Source organism: Hemitrygon akajei, chromosome 11 (genome assembly GCF_048418815.1).
Source record: "Hemitrygon akajei chromosome 11, sHemAka1.3, whole genome shotgun sequence".
NCBI lineage: Eukaryota > Metazoa > Chordata > Chondrichthyes > Myliobatiformes > Dasyatidae > Hemitrygon > Hemitrygon akajei.
This window is the reverse complement of record NC_133134.1, coordinates 6,707,916-6,726,815: the sequence shown is the minus strand read 5'-3', so window position 1 is coordinate 6,726,815 and position 18,900 is coordinate 6,707,916. Positions and strand designations below refer to the sequence as shown.

The following is an 18,900-nucleotide window of genomic DNA, read 5'->3' as shown; positions in this document are numbered from 1 at the left end:
GATTTATTATCACCAGATCACTGGCATATGTTAAGAAATATGTTGTCTTGCTGTAGTGAAAGTATATATAGTGCAAAGAGAGCAAAAAAAAAAGAGAAAATATATATTGAGGTAGTGTACATGGGTTTATTGTCCATTCAGAAATCTGGTGGCGGATGGGATACTCTATGTCCTAAAACATTGAGTATCTGTTGGTAGCAATGAAAAGAGGGCATGTCCTGGGTGATGAATGCCTCCTTTTTGAGTTATCACTTTTAGAAGATGTCATCGATGCTGGGGAGGCTAGTGCCCATGATGGAGTTTGGCTGAGCTTTTTGCAGCTTTTCCGATCTTGTGAAATGGCCCTCCGTACCAGGCATCAATTCAGTCTTGTAAATAACATAAATGGCAAACATCAGAAAAATATATCACCTTATAATTTTGAAGCAAATATTGTTAGTGAACGTTTAAAGATTAAAATTTGTTCTCATACATGTGCTGCAGGTTAGAAGCTGTCACAGTTCTGTGTTTTTGTTCTTGTTTTAAGTGATTTTCTAATTCATGTAAAGTATCGTCGTGGAGGATTTTATATTTCATGTTTCAGGCGATCATGTGTAGCAAATCCCATTTAAAATTTAAAATGAGAAGTGTTTAAAGTGCACTATAGTCTTTACCTGATCATTGAAGCTTAGAGTAATGTTGTCTAGCTCTTTGGCCATGAGCCAAATGTGACCAATTAGGAATTCGGATATGAGTAACCGCATTTCTGATGAGTAAATAATGCGTAATAGATACGTTGGGACTCAGATCGTCACAGTGTGTCTGTGTAAAATAATTCAAGGAAAGAAGTGTGTGTGAACATTTGTTATTGTTCTAAGCTTCTTCCCTGACAGAGTGTTCAGTAAAAAGGGGGACAAATTGTCCACCAAAATTTTTTTTTATAAACCTAACAATTCTCACGGCTGTCTTGACTACTTCCCAGTCTGTCTCTTGTAAAAATGCCATTCCCTTTTCTGAGTTCCTTAATCTCTGCTGCATCTATTCCCACAATATAACTTTCCTTTTCAAGACATTAGAGATGTCCTCCTCCTCCTCCCACCATTGATGCTGCCTTCACCTGCATCTCCTCCATTCTGCAGACTTCCACGCTCATCCCATCTTCCTGCCACTCAGGGATAGAGTTCCTCTTGTTCTCACCTACTACCCCATGAACCTCCACAAATCACAAATATAAATACATAAGATGGCTTACAGCCCATGTGGACTCGCATTTGTGGAGCAGCTTTCATGTTTCATTCAGAATTCTTCAAGCATTTTGCAGTCCATGAAGTATTATGGAATGTCGGAATCTGTTGTAATGTTTGCCTATGAAAAGGTCTGCCAAGTCCAAATTGTCACTTAAATTAGTATTTAAATAGCATTTTCCATATTCCGAGGAGCATCCAAAATTGATTTGCAAACGTGTTTTGGGTAATCAGTCCAACTTATGGAAACTAAAAATTGGCTTTGTTCAGACATAAGAAAAGTTTGAGCAATTCACTCAGCGGCTCTGAAGATGATATTAGTGTTGGAGGAGAATTTTTGGAAGTGTCTTTTATGTAAATATTGTGCTTGTATTAGGAGCCTCAAAGAAATTTTCATAACTTTGGAATGATGTGCCTTTACAATGTCAACCCCTGCAGTTATTCATTTCTTGAGTGTCCTGATGGTCTCGCCTAAAAAGTTGGCTCGTTATTATATACCATAGATGTTGCCTGACTTGCTGAGTTCCTCCTGCATTTTGTGTGTATCACTTTTCATCATGTGAGTTTGTTCAATGAATTATAAACCAGTTAAAGGGCACCACTTTCAAGTATTCTGCAGTTACATCAAAGTTTGTTCTGTCACTACTGCCAATACTTAGGGTGTGCTTTGATGTTTCATAGTTCACTATGCATATTTTGCAGAGCACAGAGCTGTCCCAGCTTAAAGCCTTTCAATGTTACTTAATATTTCACAAGATATTTAATGGTTTCTCAGGCTAATGATAAAAGATTATCATAACCTACAACCTATGGTCTCACTTTGTTCGCTATTTGTTTCTTATTTATTATTATTTTGCTTGTTTTTGTCGTTCCTTTGTATTTACTTTGAATGTCTGCAAGAAGATGAATCTCATGTGGTATATAACGACATAAATGTACATGGATAATTTTATTTGAAGTTTTTGCACTTTGATCTTGTACAATGGTCACCACAGTGATTTTCCCAATTTCAGTCACGCTGTGTAGTAAAATGTCGTAGTATTGTCATTAATTTGCTGGATTAGCACACAGAAGTCTGGACCACTGATTCAGAGACTTGAGTTCAAATCCTTTAAAAGCAGTTGGGGAAGTTGTTTTCTCACTTGAATACAAAATTTTACAATGCAAATTAAAAAGTTAATCTCCTATGGGGAGGATATCTCTTGTCCTGCCTGATGTGGATTTTATCTTATTCCGAATATTGGATAATTTTTCTCAATAAATAAATGAGAAACATTTGTGTTATTTATTTAATTGAATTCTCCATCTAGTTTCAGGGCTTGCGTGGAGATCTGATCACATTTTAGGTCATATTTATGCACAAACAGAGAAAATTCTGAAGCATTCACAAACTGTCTAGCACATTAGTGTGGTTGACTGTTTAGTTCAGAAACTCTTGGGAAGGACAGTATCTTCTGTCTTTGTGATATTTACATCTGGTAACTGAATAAATAAAAATCACAATAGCAAAACTTCACTATAGGTGGTTGTGATTTGGTGTTCTGAGGCATTGTTTTTATGTATATTTAAGACAGAGGTTGCTAGATTCTTGATTGGTCAGGGCATTAAGTGATATGGGGAGAAGGCAGGAGATTGGGGCTGAGAGGAAAATTGGATCAACCATGATGAAATGGCAGAGCAGACCTGATGGCCAAATGGCCTAATTCTGCTCCTATACCTTATGGTACTTTTAAAAAAAATGCAATTGTAGCCTGTATTTGCATATCCCCACATGATCCTAGTTTATAAACCCAAAGGATTCTCCTTTGGATATGTTGCTGGCAATCCAGAGCAACATACACAGAATGCTGCAGGAGTTCAACAGGTCAGGCAGCTTTTATGGAGAGGAATAAACGTTCGATGCTTCAGGCCGAGAAGAGTCATTAACATTGACTGTTAATTCTTTTCCATAGATGTTGCCTGACCTGCTGAGTTCCTCCAGCGTTTTGTGTTGATCTAAGTTCCTTATGTGGGAGAGGTACTGGCATGTTTCAACTGCGTGTTAAATCGTGTGCATCATTGGTTTCAGTAATAGCACAGTTTACCCACTTTACTCATTCGGTCTTAGGAATGCAGGGAAGTAACTGTCAAAATTAATCAAAATTAACCTTTGTTGAAAGCATTGGATCTTGTTGAGTTTGTCACATATCTTAGTGGTAAACATTCTGTTCCACCAGGCGAGGAGTTGTTGATACTCAGAAATTAAATAGTTTTCTGCACATGGTATACCATAGGTTGTTGCAGTGAAAAGCTAATATACATACAATGTCCCTAAACTGTCACCATGAGAACATTTCAGTTAATTCCGCTGCAGACAGTCCCAAATCCAACTGCGAAAAGAGGAGGGTTGGGCATGGGGCTAGCAGCCGCATTCGAGAAATGCCAGCAGAAACTCTAAAGACCTCATACCTGGCAGAGGATGAATCTTCGACAGGGTGCACCTTGAAAGACTGGCCCAGGAGAGAGAAGACTAGCCAGCTGCTTTTGGTGATCTGTGCCCCAGTAGGATTGATAGACTTAAGAAGAAGTGGACTTCAGTTGACCAACACACACAAAGTGCTGGAGGAACTCAGCAGGTCAGGCAGCATATATGTGTAGGGCTCTCAGTATCTGTAACTGTGGTGTTAACTATTCAGGCTAACAAAATGGCTTCTCTGTATTGTTATAATGAAATGGCTTCTCTGTAATGTTACTTAATGCTGTAATGGGTTTCTGTATCTGGAATGTTTGGGTTATAACTGCAGATAAGGGGGGAACTAACCAATGGAGAATTGTTATGCTATCTTGTATTTGTGAGCTGAGCAGGAGGTCGCGCATTTTTTCGGAAGGCGAGCGAGGAGGACGGATGTGTGAGGAGCAGACAGCAGTTCCAGGGCGGCGGATACTGGACATCAGCAGTTCGGACGGTGGCCGAAGGCTCGGAAGGTCGTTGTGGATGGAACCGGAGGCATGAGCTCCAACATATTAAAATATTATGTGCGCAAACTGATAAACTTACTGATTTGGCACCTTTAGGTTATCTGTTTCTACTATCCCAACAATAAGAAATAACTACCGTAGATTCCGGACTACAGAGCGCACCTGATTAAAAGCCGCTGGCTCTAATTTTAGAAATAAAATCAATTTTTTAATTGTAAAGGCCGCACCGGATTTTAGGCCGCACCGGATTTTCGGCCGCAGGTGTCCCACGTTGTAATATGAGATATTTACACAGAAAGATATTACACGTGAGGATTTTTTTAACTTTTAATTAAATCCATATGGTAACAAAAACAAATACATATTGCAAATGCTTTTTTTCGAACCGTGCCCGTACGCGGCTACTTTTAAATATACGTTGCGTATACTTCTTTACTGAACAACATTCCAATATCTCCTAACGACTGGTAAAAAAATATATATATTGCAGCCTACCAGGAAAAGTTATTGATCACCTTTAACTTAAAAGCAGAGTTCGCTCAGATCCAAAGCCGCTCGCGTAATGCGCTCCCCCCCCTCCTTTCCGTTTATCGCAAACCGGCATTTTCCCACAAGACACCGCGAAACCGGGTGTGACGTCATAGCATCCCGCGATGTAGTACAGAAAACAAATATAGTTTAAACTAAGTAGGCAGCACAATGCTTCGAGTGTTTTCCGTGTTGATGAGGGTGAGTACAAATGACTGATTTACAATAATTTAATTGTGAAAGTGCGCTTGATTTATCGTACAATTTCATTGGACCTCTGTGAACTACTCATCAATTTTATTGGTCTACTGTTATGAGGCAAAATGTTTACGAGGCGGCATGAAAAAAATCATGCATTAGCCGCTTCGGATTATTGGCCGCAAAGTTCAAAGCTGTTCAAAATGTGGGAAAAAAGTAGCGGCTTAAAATCCGGAATCTACGGTATAAAGTTGCAATTATTTAATTGCCTTTGGTGTATCGTCTGATATTTGTGTTGCGAGCGTGTACGGGGGGTGGGGCATTACACCGTATTTACACCGAAGTATTGCACAATTGGCAGGGTGACAGCGGTTTACCCTAGGCGAACGGGGGTAAATTGGGGGCAAGGATGCTACATATGGAATGAAATAAAAAGAAAACAATTTGGACTGAGACCCTTTATCAGGACCTTACCCCTTCATAATTTATTTTATTTTGTTTATTCACTTCCACAGATGCTGCCTACCCTGTTGAGTTAGTTCTTCCAGCATTTGTGTGTTGCTCAAGATTTCCAGTATTTGCAGAATCTCTTGTTAAAAGTAAATTTTTTTATCAACGTACATACAGGGCATATATATGCCCTGAGATTATTTTCTTGTAGGCATTCACAGTAGATACATCGCAACACAATAGAATCAACAAAATGTGCATGGACGAACAAACAACCAATGTGCAAATACAAAAATAAAAACAAAATAATAAAAAGTATTAAATAATATTGAGAATGCGAGTTGTAGAGACCTTGAAAATACGTCTATAGGTTGTGGAATCAGTTCAGTGTTGAGGTGAGTGGAGTTATCTACACTGGTTTAGGAGCTTGGTGTTTGAAGAGTTAACAACTGTTCCTGAACCTGGTAACGTGGGGCCTTGTACCTTCCTGATGGCAGCAGCGAGAAGCTTGTGTCTTCAGTTGATCTAGTTTGTTTAATTCTAAACAGTCAGTTTCCATATTATGGGGAATTTTGTAGACAGCTCCTACCCATTAGATAGAGATTGTTCAGGCATAATGTCTTGCTACCACAGAAACATCCCTCCTAGTGGTGTGGACTGTATTTAACTGAAACCCGATGGGAATTGTGTTCTTTATGTTTACCAACAAGGTTATTGGAATTGCTTGCATGGAGTTCCTTCATGAAAAGGCAGCAGAATGTCAGCGTGTGATTTAATTGAAGCAGGAATTTGGTGGCTTAATTTTCATGGATCTTGGAGGGAAAACAAAATTTATGAATTTTTGTTTGATATCAAAAGTGCAGCATGCTTCACTTCCATTAACAGTGGAATCTAGACATGGTTGGTAGAAGGAAATGTCTTTAATATAAGTAGTTTAATGATGCATCTTGATAATGTACAGCTTTTTGCATTGCCCTAATACCTGAAACATAAGAGTCATTGGGTTAACTTCTGTTGGGTGGGGTGCTGACTTAATTGTTACTTCAACTGGAACTGCTTTAAATGACAGAATACATATTTTAACATTACAGTCGTCCCTCGGTATCCGCTGGGGATTGGTTCCAGGACCCCCAGGAACTAAAATCCATGGATTCTCAAGTCTCTTATATAAAATGGCATAGTATTTGCATATAACCTACACGCATCCTCCTATATTCTTTAAATCATCTCTAGGTTACTTATAATACCTAATACAATGTAAATGTTATGTAAATAGTTGTTATACTGTATTGTTTAGGGAATTCTTCATGTGCCTTGCGCGTTACACACTTGGGCGATCATGGCTCTCCGCATCGAACGATCCCTCACAGCGTCAGTGATATCTCGCACATTTAGATCTGTTATTTCTTTCACAGTGTCCATATATTTTTTCTTTGCCTTCATCTTCCGTGTTTCCCGGGCATGTGGCCTTGTGATGTAAGGCATTCTATTTCTCCCTTTCTGATGACATGGCCCAGGAATTTAAGTTTCCTCTCATTTAATGTTCTCTAAATATCTTTTTGTATGGGCATGTTAGAGTACTGTCTCATTAGTTACCGTGTCTCTATGATATTTTCACCATTCTCCTAAGAAACCACATTTCTGTTACCTCTAAGTTTCTTTGGAGTTCTGGTGTTATTGTCCACGTTTTGGAAGCAGACAGCAAGATTGACCAGATGTAACATTTTAGTAGCCTGAGCCTTGTTGTCATAGAAATGTGTCTGTTGGTAAAAGTGGGTTTCATTTTTTTGGAAGTTGGTTTTGGCAATGGCAATTCTTCCTTTTATTTCTACTTCTAGCATCTTGTGATATAAAGCTACTAAGGTAATTAAAGCTGGTCTTTTGTTCAATCTCTTGGTTACCGATGTACAACTGGCAGTTGGGAGTATCCTGTTGTTTAGGGAATAATGTCAAGGAAAAAAAGTCTGCCTGTTCAGTACAGACGCAACCATCGTAGCTCTTCTGGGAACGCTGATGCCGATACTCCCGTGATCTTTAAGTTCTTGAGGCTGTAGCGCTTTACATAGCTAGCTATCCCTTACTAGCCTTAAACTCCTTCCTCTTGCTCACAACACAAGTAGCGAACGAATGAGACGCGAGGCAAACAATGCTCAAACAACGAGTGCTGGAGAGAGACTGAGGATCTGAAATGGCGGGAGGCTACAGCAGGGTATGCCTACACATCATTTGCGTAGATTCAGCGTAGTGCTCAGTGCGCAGCAAATTCAAGTTTTGCTTTTTGGAACTTTCTGGAATTTTTAAAAAATATTTTCGATCCGCAATTTGTTGAACCCACGGATACGGAAGGCCGACTGTACTTAAAAAGTTCTGTCTCTTTAACTATTTATAGAATCCTGTTTTATACGAGAAATATACTGCATTTAAGTTGTAGACTTGCCTTTCCCTCAATAATGTTTTCTTCCATTCCACAGACTTCAGTGTGTCCTTTGAACCTCAGAATCCCTGTCCCTTTAGAACAGAGATGAGGAGGAATTTCTTTAGCCAGAGGTTGAGAAATTCTTGATTATTCAGGGCATCAAAGGTTATGAGGAAAATTCAGAATAATGGTGTGGAGAGGGATAATAAATAGCCACGAACGAATGGCGGAGAAGACTCAATGGACCAAATGGCCTAATTCTGCTCCTATATCTTATTGTCTCCTTGGTCTGCATGACCACACTTCTAGTTTCTTAAAAGTTATCAAGAATACAATTCCACCCTTTATTCCCTCTTCCCTTGTCCAGGCTTATGAAGTCAGTCAGGCTTGTGCAGATCAGATGACCTTTCACTGTCTGGCATTGATCTTGCGCTACCTTCTCTGTAGCTCAGCTGACCGCTAAATATTTGCCTTCATAAGTAATTCATTGTGCATAGAGCTTTGGGATTTTTGCATGATAATGCTCTAAAGTTACAAGCAATTCTGAAAAGCTTTGCTTCCATGGAGTAGGCTCATAGGCAAAACTAGGAAGTGCTCCATTTAACTAGTCTTTACCTGTCGCTTTACTGCCTCCCACTTATATAATGTGAAGATACAGGTATTTATGTAATTATGGTGTGGAAAATTCTGACAGTTTAGAAGAGTGAGGGGTAATCTCATTGGAAACTATCAAATACTGAAAGGCCAAGATAGAGTGGATGTTGAGAGAATGTTTCCTATAGTGAGGGAGTCTAGGAATGCAAGGATATCCCTTTTTTAAAAAAATTTTTTAATTAGTTTTTCAAAACATTTTACAAAATTAAAAACCCCAAATCCCAGTGGGGAGCATTAATACAGTGCAAGATTAAGCATACAATAACAATATGCTACAAACGAAGAGAATTTAACAAAAAAGCACCTAAATTAAAGACAAGTGAGCTTAGTGTCCTCCCCAATCCCCACAACACAAGAAAAAAACAACTCCAGACCAACCACCACACAATATAGAGAGTATAAGTCCGGACAGTCAAACTCCCAGACTGTGAATACACTTAGTAACAGAGGATAATAATGCCTACTACCAGAAAAAAAAGAAAAAGGGAGCTGAAAGCAAGGGACCGAAAAGAAGGGAAAAAAAAGAAGAAAAAAAACCCTAGTCAAGAGGAAGGTTATGAAAGTACTCGATAAAAGGTCCCCAGACCTTATGGAACTTTAGATCCAAATTAAGAACTGAATAATGAATTTTTTCGAGGTCCAAGCAGGCCATAATGTCGTTAAGCCATTGCGCATGAGTGGGCGGGGCAACATCTCTCCATCTGAGGAGGATCAATCGTCTCGCCAGGAGAGAGGCAAAGGATAGTATTCGGCATTTGGTCGGACCCAGACATAAATCTGTCTCGCCCCAAAAACCGAACAGAGCAATTAAGGGGTTAGATTCTAGGTGCTGATTCAGAATACCCGATAATGTAGTGAAGACATCTTTCCAGAATTTCTCCAAGCTAGGACAGAACCAGTACATGTGGATGAGAGAGGCCACGCCCCTCTTGCATTTATCACAAAGCGGACTAATGCCAGGGTAGAATCGAGATAGTTTAGATTTAGACATATGGGCTCTATGAACAATCTTAAACTGTAAGAGGCAATGGCGAGCACAAAGGGAGGTTGAGTTGACCGATTTGAGAACTGAGTCCCAGCTCTCCTCGGATAAGGAGATATTTAAATCCTGCTAAGGATATCCCTTTAGAGCAGAGATTAGGGGGATTTTTTTAGTCAGTGGGTGGTGAATCGGGAATTGATTGCCACAGACAGCTGTGGAGATCAAGTCTTTGGGTATATTTGAAGTGAAGGTTGATAGGGTCTTACAGGGAGAAGGCAGGAGAATGGAGTTGAGAGGGATAATAAATCAGCCCTGATGGAATAGCAGAACAATCTTGATGGCTGAATGGCCTAATTCTGCTCCTATGTCTTATGATTTTATACACAAAATGTCTTGCAACTTCTCTTTCAGTTACTCCAAATGCATTGCATCATAGAGAGACTTAGTCCCTTTGGTTGCTCTTGCTAATTTGATGATTCAGATGAAAATAATAGAAAATTAGTGTAGCCTAGGAAGTAAAAGATTGATGGAAGTAACTGGACAGCTCTTTCGAAGATCAAAAGCACGATAAGCTAAATAATCTTGTTTAGTATGAATCTGATTCCTGTAAAATTGGCTTTGTAAGCCTGAATATGGAGGTTTGTCAGCAACGTTTGGCTCTTGACAGATTTTTCTTTTGGCCTCTGGTCGTATTGATGGATAGAAAATGGATGCTACTTGCTGTTACTGAAATTATTTAGCATATTTCAATTTCCTATATAGTCCTTTTGCTGTGTCTGTGGATTCTTTTTAATTGGGTTGTGTGTGATTAAAACAGTAGCCAGAAATGGTGGAAGGCAGTTTTGTTTGTGGTATTTGGCAAAATATCATTGGCAATTTTACGTACATTATTCATCATACAAAAGTAATGAACTGTTAAACATTCTGTAGTAAATTATTTAATTCCTGCCCCCTTTAAGCATTATTTTCTCAACACTTTCTTTCATGCTGTCCTGCCTCACTTAATAGTCGCAAAATGTTTATTGCCATTTTTCTATTGGCAGTTGTTCCAGAAATATGATATTGTGCAATTTTCTACTTGTGTCTGTTTTTGTAATGGTTTGATGGACTATTGTTTTCTCGTGTTTTGTTATCAGGTTTTTATGACGTACTTATAAATTCAAAATACATTTATTATAAAAGTATGTATACAGTACAAGGGGTGACTCTTAAGTTTGTGGCCTAAGATAGGAGTCAATTTTAGAAAACCTAGCACATTTATTTTTCAACATAGTCCCCTCCTACACTTACACACTTAGTCCAGCGGTCGTGGAGCATACGGATCCCTTCTTTGTAGAAGTCGGCGTCTTGGACCTCCAGAAGTGGTCGACAGCGGGGGGTGATTGATGAGTTCATGGCCTAAGGTAGGAGGAGATGAGTTGTACAGCTCTCGTTACATGCATATGCAGTTCAACTCTTAAGTGATTATGCAGAAAGTTTGAAGTTAATAACATCTCCTATAGATGTGACAGGCTTGAGATGAGGGGGAAGTTGACTTCTTGTTATAACAGTGCTTGAAAGAGGTTGTTCCTGGAGGATCATTCAGTGAAGCTATATGGGTAGACCAGAAGCTGGAAAGGGAAGGTCACATCAATGTGACTGTATTAGCCACTGCAGTAATCAGTGGAAACAGATCTGCAGATGTTTAGGGAGACTGCAGATCTCTCTTGGCATGGTAGTGTAGGGGTTAGTGTAATGTTATTACAGCACCAGTGATATGGATTCAGTACCTCTGCTCTCTGTAAGGAACTTGTACATTCTCCCATGACCATGTGGGTTTCCTCCTGCTGCTCCAGTTTTCTCTCACCTTCCAAAAATGTATGGGTTTGTAGGTGAATTGGTCACGTGTAATTGGGCATTGCAGGCTTGTCAGGCTGGAAAGACCTATTACCGTGCTGTATCTCAAAATAAAATAATTCTCTCTATCAAGTACTTAGCAGTATTTATATTACTGGTGTTATACAAATGGATGTTATTTCTCCTTTTAAAAAAATAGTAAGAATTTGGCCAACAAAAAAATGGTTGTGCTTCTTTAAGCATGATGCATAAAAAGGAAATCAAGAGATAAGATAAAGCACTGTTCCTTCTCAGCTGTGCGGGGGTGTGGCCACGCAATGCTGAAATGCTCCCACACCGCTGGAGTAAAGACAGATGAGAAAAAATTTATGATTTTCTTTGCACTGGATTTCATTCTAAATATCCATAGCATGCATATTACAAAAAAATATATTAAAATTGTCATTAAAGTGCCGCACAACTGTAAAATAAAATTAGAGGGAACGTTGGTGACAAGTGCTCTCAAATTTTGCCTTTGACACCTGTTTAATTGAACATTTATATAGAGAGGAAACAATTGTAAATAATACGTAAATATTGTTGTGGATTTGACTTTTATTTAAATAGAGCAAGCCAGTTTTAATAGTTAAAGGCGATCTTGCAGTTAACTGTCTTTATTTGAACTGTATTCTTTCAGAAATAAATGATGACCATAGTTGATAAAGTGACAGAGGCCTCAAACACTGCAGCTTGCAAGAACCAGACCTGCAGCTCCGTGGCACCTTTCTCTGGAATTGCCCAAGAGAAGAACATGGAGCCAGGAACAGCAAGTTGGGGTGCCACATCTCCTATTACAGAGGTACCGAAGAACAAAATGTTGGGACCTATGCCTGGAGCTGCTCTATATACTAATACAATGTCTCTACAGGAGAAACCAAAGCAACCAGTACAAAAAGACCAAAGTAAGTTTTTAATAACATTTTCTTTTCAGAAGGTAATGTCAGAATTGTTTAATAACTGTTGCCTGTGTTTTCCATGCAGCTGGTTAATTTCTTGCTGGAGTTGAGAAGAAAGGGGGAGGATTTACATTGAAACCTATCACATACTCAGACAGGCGTATAGTATTGATATTTCCCGATTATATACTGATCCTGGGATATGTTGGAGCCACTCTCACAGTCCAGGTGTCACAGCCCCAGTTGCTGCTGTCACCACCAGGATTACTCTGGCTTTAACCTTCTACATCTTTTCCATCTGCTCTTTCAAACCCTGGTATTTCTCCAGCTTCTCATATTCTTTCTTCCTGATGTTACTGTCATTTGGGATTGCCATATCTATTACTTTCTTCTGCTCCTTGTCCAGTATTACTCTGTCTGGTTGGTTGGCCAGTACCTGCTTATCAGTCTGTATCTGGAAGACTCACAGGATCTCAGCCCTGTCATTCTCCACTACCTTTTTAGGTGTTTCCCATTTGAACTTGGGAGTATCCAATCCATACTCAGCGCAGACGTTCCTGTACACAATTCCTGCAATTTGGTTGTGCCGTTCAGTGTATGCTTTCCCAGCCTGCATCTTGCACCCTGCTACTATGTGCTGAATGGTTTCAGTGGATTCCTTGTACAGTCTTGGGTCTTGTGTAGTGTGAAAACCCCTGCTTCTATTGCTCTTGTGCTCAGTGTCTGTTCTTATGCAGCTTTGGAGGCTGACACCAGGAACCAGACTCTAGTGCAGGGATCCAGGGCTCCAGTCTCAGTCTCAGTGGTGACGGCCCAGTAAGGATCTTGGGCTAGACCCCTCGCACTTACATTACACCTGCTCAGACGTCACCTGGATTAACAAAGTCCGAGCCAATGGTTGGGGAATGGGGACCATCTGGCAAGAAACTGGCTACCGAAACAAAACTGGACAACATGTATGTCTTTCTGAGTGTGAATGTATATATATATTTATGAGAGAGAGACAGACACACACACACACACCCCAAGACTTTTGCACAGTACTGTATTTCTCAACATGGAGCAGAGAATGAGTTTGTAAAACTGGCAGGATCAAAGGATATTGGAAATGGTGAGGATGGAGTGCTGTGGGAGGGGTGTGGGACAGGTCACAGAGAGGGAGTGCCAGGGGTGGCATGTGGTGCAGGTGCAGACACACCAAGCAAGGTCATTTGTTTCCAAACTGTCGGTTAGCCATGATTGAATAGCAGAGAAGACTCGATGGCCAAATGGACTAATTCTGCTCCTATGTCTTATTGTCTTACAGATCATTGCAGAATGTCTCTCTTGTGCTTCCTTCTCCCTCCCCTCTCTCTTCCCTTTTTCCAACCATGAATCCCCTCTCCCTGCCCTCTTCACACTCTTAGTCCACAATAGAGACCCATATCAGAATCAGGTTTATTATCACTCATGTATGTCATGAAAGTTTTTTTTATTTTGCGGCAGCAGTACGATGCAATACATAAAATTACTACACTACTGTGCAAAAGTCTTCAGGCACCCTAGCTCTATACATACACTCTTTGGTCAACAACACCCTTAAAGCATCCCACTCTCACCTGTAAGTACCATAGTTCTCAATTTGGTATATATAGTAATTCATAGGCTTCTTCCCACCATCTTACCTTATCAAAGTATCCTATTACTTCCTATTCCTTTTTGTGTATGCACGTTTTAGCTTGCTCACTGAATGTCTTGACACTTCACAGCCAATTGCTCCCGATATCTTCTCCCTATTTATAGCTGGATGCAGGTGTCGATTGCACAGGGAAGTCTCGGCAGCCTCTGAGGTGATTGACCAATTGGTTTGTGCGTAGTTTGTGACAGCTTTAATTCCCCATCTCTGAATTGTGTCATGAAATCACTTGCATTCATGTGAACAGCCAAGGCATCTCCTTACAGTACTGCACTTGTACTCATACACTAAGTTGTCGGTCTAGATCAAGGGTTCCCAAACTGGGGTCCACCGATCCCTTGCCATCATATTGGTCCATGGCATAAAAATGATTGGAAACCCTGGTCTAAATTATGAGTTGGTCTTTTAACCATCTGTCCTAGTGCTGTAGAAATTGTACTGAAAAGCAGGCATTTGCCTCAAAATACTTTAGCTGTATGATTCTACTAACTTACATCTTCCTGAGTTCTGAATGATTACTATTTTTCTTTTTTGTGTAGTTGATTGCTAAATTGTTGCTTGAACTATGTTTTTCTGTAAATAGCAATATTTTTAATTATGACTATTGACTGATTTCAGTATTTATTTTTGTTTGACTATCTGAAGAGGCATGCGAAACAAAGTTATTAACTTATTGCTAAGCTTTGCTTCCTTCTCGGCTTATAATTTTTGCTTAAGTTAGTAACATTTGAACATTATATTTTGCAATAGTGTCATTGAGCTCTATAGCACAGAAACAGGCCACCAGTAGATGCAGAATAAGCAGAAGCCCAGAAAGAGTGCATCTCTCGGTTGCAAACACCCACACATGGACCATAAATACTACAGCACAGCAGCAGGCCCTACAGCCTGTTTAGTCCATGCCAAGCTATAACCCCAGTCTCATTGGCCCACATTTGGACTATAGCCCTCCATTATCCCTCCCAACCACATACTTATCCAAATTTCTCTTAAATGTTGAAATCAAAGCCGCATCTGCTACTTCCACTGGCGGCTCATTCACACTTGCACCACTTAAGTGAAAAAATTCCCCCTAAATATTTCACCTTTCTCCCTTAACCTATGACCTCTAGTTCTGTAGGAAAATGATATTTTCCAAAAAAACCTATAGTTATTTTAAAAGATCCTTATTTTCGTTTGGAAAATCTTACATTTTTGGGCATGTCTGGTACATAAGAAGAAATGTTAGACACTTACACTGAATTCTCCTTCAAATATTTGACAAACGCTGCACACGGGTCTCCAAATCAATGCTTATGAAACATGACCTGCCATAATTTGTGTATTTAGCTGCAGAGTGGTGTTGCTGGTCGTACAGATGTCTCAACTCCAGCGGTTGGGCTTTCATACTGACCTCTGGTGCCTACGTGGAATTTCTAAATTCTTTCTGCCATCATGTGGATTTCCCCGTGTGTTCCCATTTCCACTCACGTCCATGAGTTTCTTCCCCTCTGTCATCAGATTTCTGAATAGACAGTGAATCAACGTACGCTGCCTCACTCATTTTTGCCTCTCTTTGCACTGCTTATTTAATTTATATAATACTGTGCATAAATTTTAGGCACATATATACTGTGTAGTTAGGGTGCCTAAGACATTTGCGCAGTACTGTAGTAATTTTATATATTGCACTTTTTTGCTACCACAAAAAAACTAATTTCATGACGTGTGAGTGATGACAAACCTGATTCTGATACGGGTCTCTATTGTGAACTGAGAGTGGGAAGGGGACAGGGAGAGGAGAATTGTGGTTGGGAAAGGGAGAGGGAAGCATTGGAGAGACATTCTGTAATGATCGATAATCCAGTTGTTTGGAATCAAGTGACTTTGCTGTCTCAGGATTGGGTGTGTCTGTACCTTGCCAAACCCAGCCCCAGGCACTCCTTCTCTGCCACCTTGCCCACACCCGTCCCACGGCGCTGCACCTTTACCATTCCCAACATCCTTTGTTCCCACCAGATTTACTAACTTGCTCTCTGCTCTGTTGTTGACAAACATAGTTCTACGTTAAGGAACCCTAGCTGCACTATGTTTACTCAGCTCTGCACTGAACTGAGGCTGTGGCCTGCTCTGGCTGCAGTGATGCCTGGCTTTGTATCTGGATTCATTTTTGTAAAACTTCAATTCAAAATGTTACTGGCTTATTTTTATTGTTTGCAGGATTTCATTTTTCTTTGTATGCACATTAGGTGTTGGCGATCTTCTTAAATAGGTTCTTTTTGGGTTTCTTTGTTTTGTGGCTGCCTATTTTGAGACAGATATTAAGGTTGTATGTTATATATGTTACAGTAATTTAGTGTTTATTATGTTTTGCAATGTACTGCTGCTGCTTTCATGACATATGTCAGTGATACTAAATCTGATTCTGATACACTGGTTTGTGCTTAATTGGCCTCTGTAAATTGCCCCCAGCATAGATGGATGCTTAAATTTGACATTAGTGCGAGGTGCTCAAAAACTTGACACTTCGCTGTTCAGTTGTGTAAAGCATATTTTAGTTAGTTCCAAGCTATCCTTCTCCCTGTAACCTTTGACGTCCTTACTAACCAAGAACCTATCAACCTCTGCTTTATGTATACCCAATGACTTGGCCTCCACAGTCGTCTGTGGCAATGAGTTCCAACCACATCAGTGAGCACAGAGTCCAACTAAAGAGTAGAGTAAAGAGAAACAGTAATGTCTCTCAGTAATAGCCAGGTAATTTATCCATACAAATTCATGCAAGTTAAGTGCATAAATTCACTTGCCATAATGTGGTCACCAAACATGATACCATTAGTATACAGTTTGTGTTTCTGGTAGCCAGACTATTTTGAGTCTAACCTGCTTTATCGTCTTCAGTCACCTCTACCTAGAGCATTATCATAACAAGCACCATTTAATGGAAGTAGTTTTCTCTATATGTATTGTTTAACCAATGCTAATGTATTTGAATCAAGATCTTCATTCATTTTCCTATTTTAATTTTAGATGTGCTGGGCAGTGGTGACGGGATAGCACCTCCACAAAAAATATTGTTTCCAGCGGAGAAGATTTCTTTGAAATGGCAGCAAATCCACAAAATAGGAGCTGGCCTCCAAAACCTGGGCAATACCTGTTTCCTGAATTCCGCTCTGCAGTGCTTGACGTACACGCCGCCTCTTGCAAACTATATGCTATCCCGAGAACATTCCAGAACATGTATGTGGATGATTTTTTTTATTCTATTGAATTTGTTTCCTGACTTTTCCTGTCCCCAGCTCATGTAACATGCTTTTGAGGTTATATCATGAATTGCCAGTCTTTAGGACTGCTATTGAAAGATGTGGTGATGCAGCCCAAGAGTGTACAATTTCAAGAGGTTATATTACAGCGCATATATATACACGCGCGTGCACACACACACACACACACACACACACACTCGCTGTTAGAGTTGGAATTTGGAATTCAGTTCTGTCGTCCTCTGTAAGACGTTGTCCTTCCTTTGAGCATGTGGGTTTCCTCCCACAGTCCAAAGATGTACTGATTAGTAGGTTAATTGGTCATTGTAAATTGTCCTGTGATTAGGCTAGGGTTAAATAGATGGGTTACTGGGCTGTGTGACTCCTTGGGGTGGAAGGGCCAGTTCCACGCTGTATCTCTTTAAAATATAAATAAATAAAACTTCCAGTAACTGTAGCAAAACTTTTGAGGAAATTTCAGCCAAGGCCTGCAATGCGATTTTAGCGTAAATCAACAAAAGTTTTGTACAGTAGTAGTGTTAAACAACAACGAGCAATCCTCTTTACCACAGGCTTGGTTCAATTCCTTGAGGATGTGACAAAGCACATTGAAAGTAGAGCAGTGGGGTTTTTCCGGTGACATCATCGTCAAGAATGGCAGCTTAAGTCTCTAGCTCCTCCGGAAAAATGTGTATTAAGCCCCATTAACCCGTCAAATATAGTATTTTTTGAAAAATATTTGAACTGAAAAGAGGGGCAAGAATGGGGAAAAAGAACGGAAATTAAAAAAGCGACACTGCGGAGCCTGAGTCCGAGAGGAGTGCAGCGAGCGGCTCTCCGACCCAACCGCACGCGAGCGAGGTGGCTGCTGGGCCTCATTCAGACAAAGCGGCGAATATGTTTGAAATCCTGAAAGAAATAATGGAGGTCCAGAAAGATATAAAGCAGCAGCTCCGTGATATTAAGGCAGAGCTCACCAGCATTAATCAAAAAATAGCGGTGGCAGAGACTCACATTGAGAAGGTGGAAGATCGCGTTCAAAACGTGGAACGGATACTGAGCAAGACAATAAAAATCATACATCACCAAGAAGGTAAACTGTTTGAGTGCACTGTGCGCTCGTTCCAAAACCTACTTGGGATAGAAAGCCACGATCAATTATAATTAAATTCCTTCGGTACAGCACCAAGGCGGAGATTCTACAAAGGGCCTGGGGTAAGAAGAGAGTGTTTTTAGAGGATAAATTAATATATTTCGACCAAGATTACCCTTCCCCCCCCCCCCCCCCCCCCCGCGGTCCTCCAGAAACACAAAGAATGCTCCAAAGTAAAGCGAGTACTAAAGCAAAATAAGATTAGATTTCAAACTCCGTACCCTGCTGAAATTCGAGTGTTTTATGACAACGGGACGCAGTTGTACCAGACAGTGGAAGAGGCGACTACAGAAATGAAGGCCAGAGGGTTGTCCGTCAGCATGACCAAAACGAAAGAAAGCCTGGCTGAGGAATTGTCTCGCTCGGCTTGGGAAGTAGTGCGAGAATCGAGAAGGCAGGAGACGGGAGGAAGCCGAGAGAAACATATCAAGAAGAGACCGGGAGTTTCCCAAAGACAGTCCTCACCCCTTTCAGAAGAGCCATAAGGTTTGGCTAACTTTAAAAATGCTGAGAAGCTAAACAGAAGCAAAAGTACACAGTGATATACCTCTCTCGAGAAATACTTATTATAATGTGAATTTTATATTACTTAGTTGTTCTTTATTCGCTCACTTACTCCTTTTTCCCCACCAAAATGAGAATATATATAT

General features: G+C 40.2%; 1 protein-coding gene across 4 annotated transcripts in view; it reads left to right on the top strand.

The window, feature by feature from the left end:
- Nucleotides 1-18,900, top strand: part of usp42 (ubiquitin specific peptidase 42) — an 86,262-nt gene that overhangs the window by 2,976 nt on the left and 64,386 nt on the right. For all 4 annotated transcript variants that reach the window (XM_073060153.1, XM_073060152.1, XM_073060151.1 and 1 more), the window contains exons 2-3: nucleotides 11,922-12,186; nucleotides 16,865-17,074. In XM_073060153.1, the coding sequence (XP_072916254.1) occupies nucleotides 11,928-12,186; nucleotides 16,865-17,074 (469 nt within the window). In that variant the 5' untranslated portion in view covers nucleotides 11,922-11,927. The remainder of the gene's footprint in view (nucleotides 1-11,921; nucleotides 12,187-16,864; nucleotides 17,075-18,900) is intronic.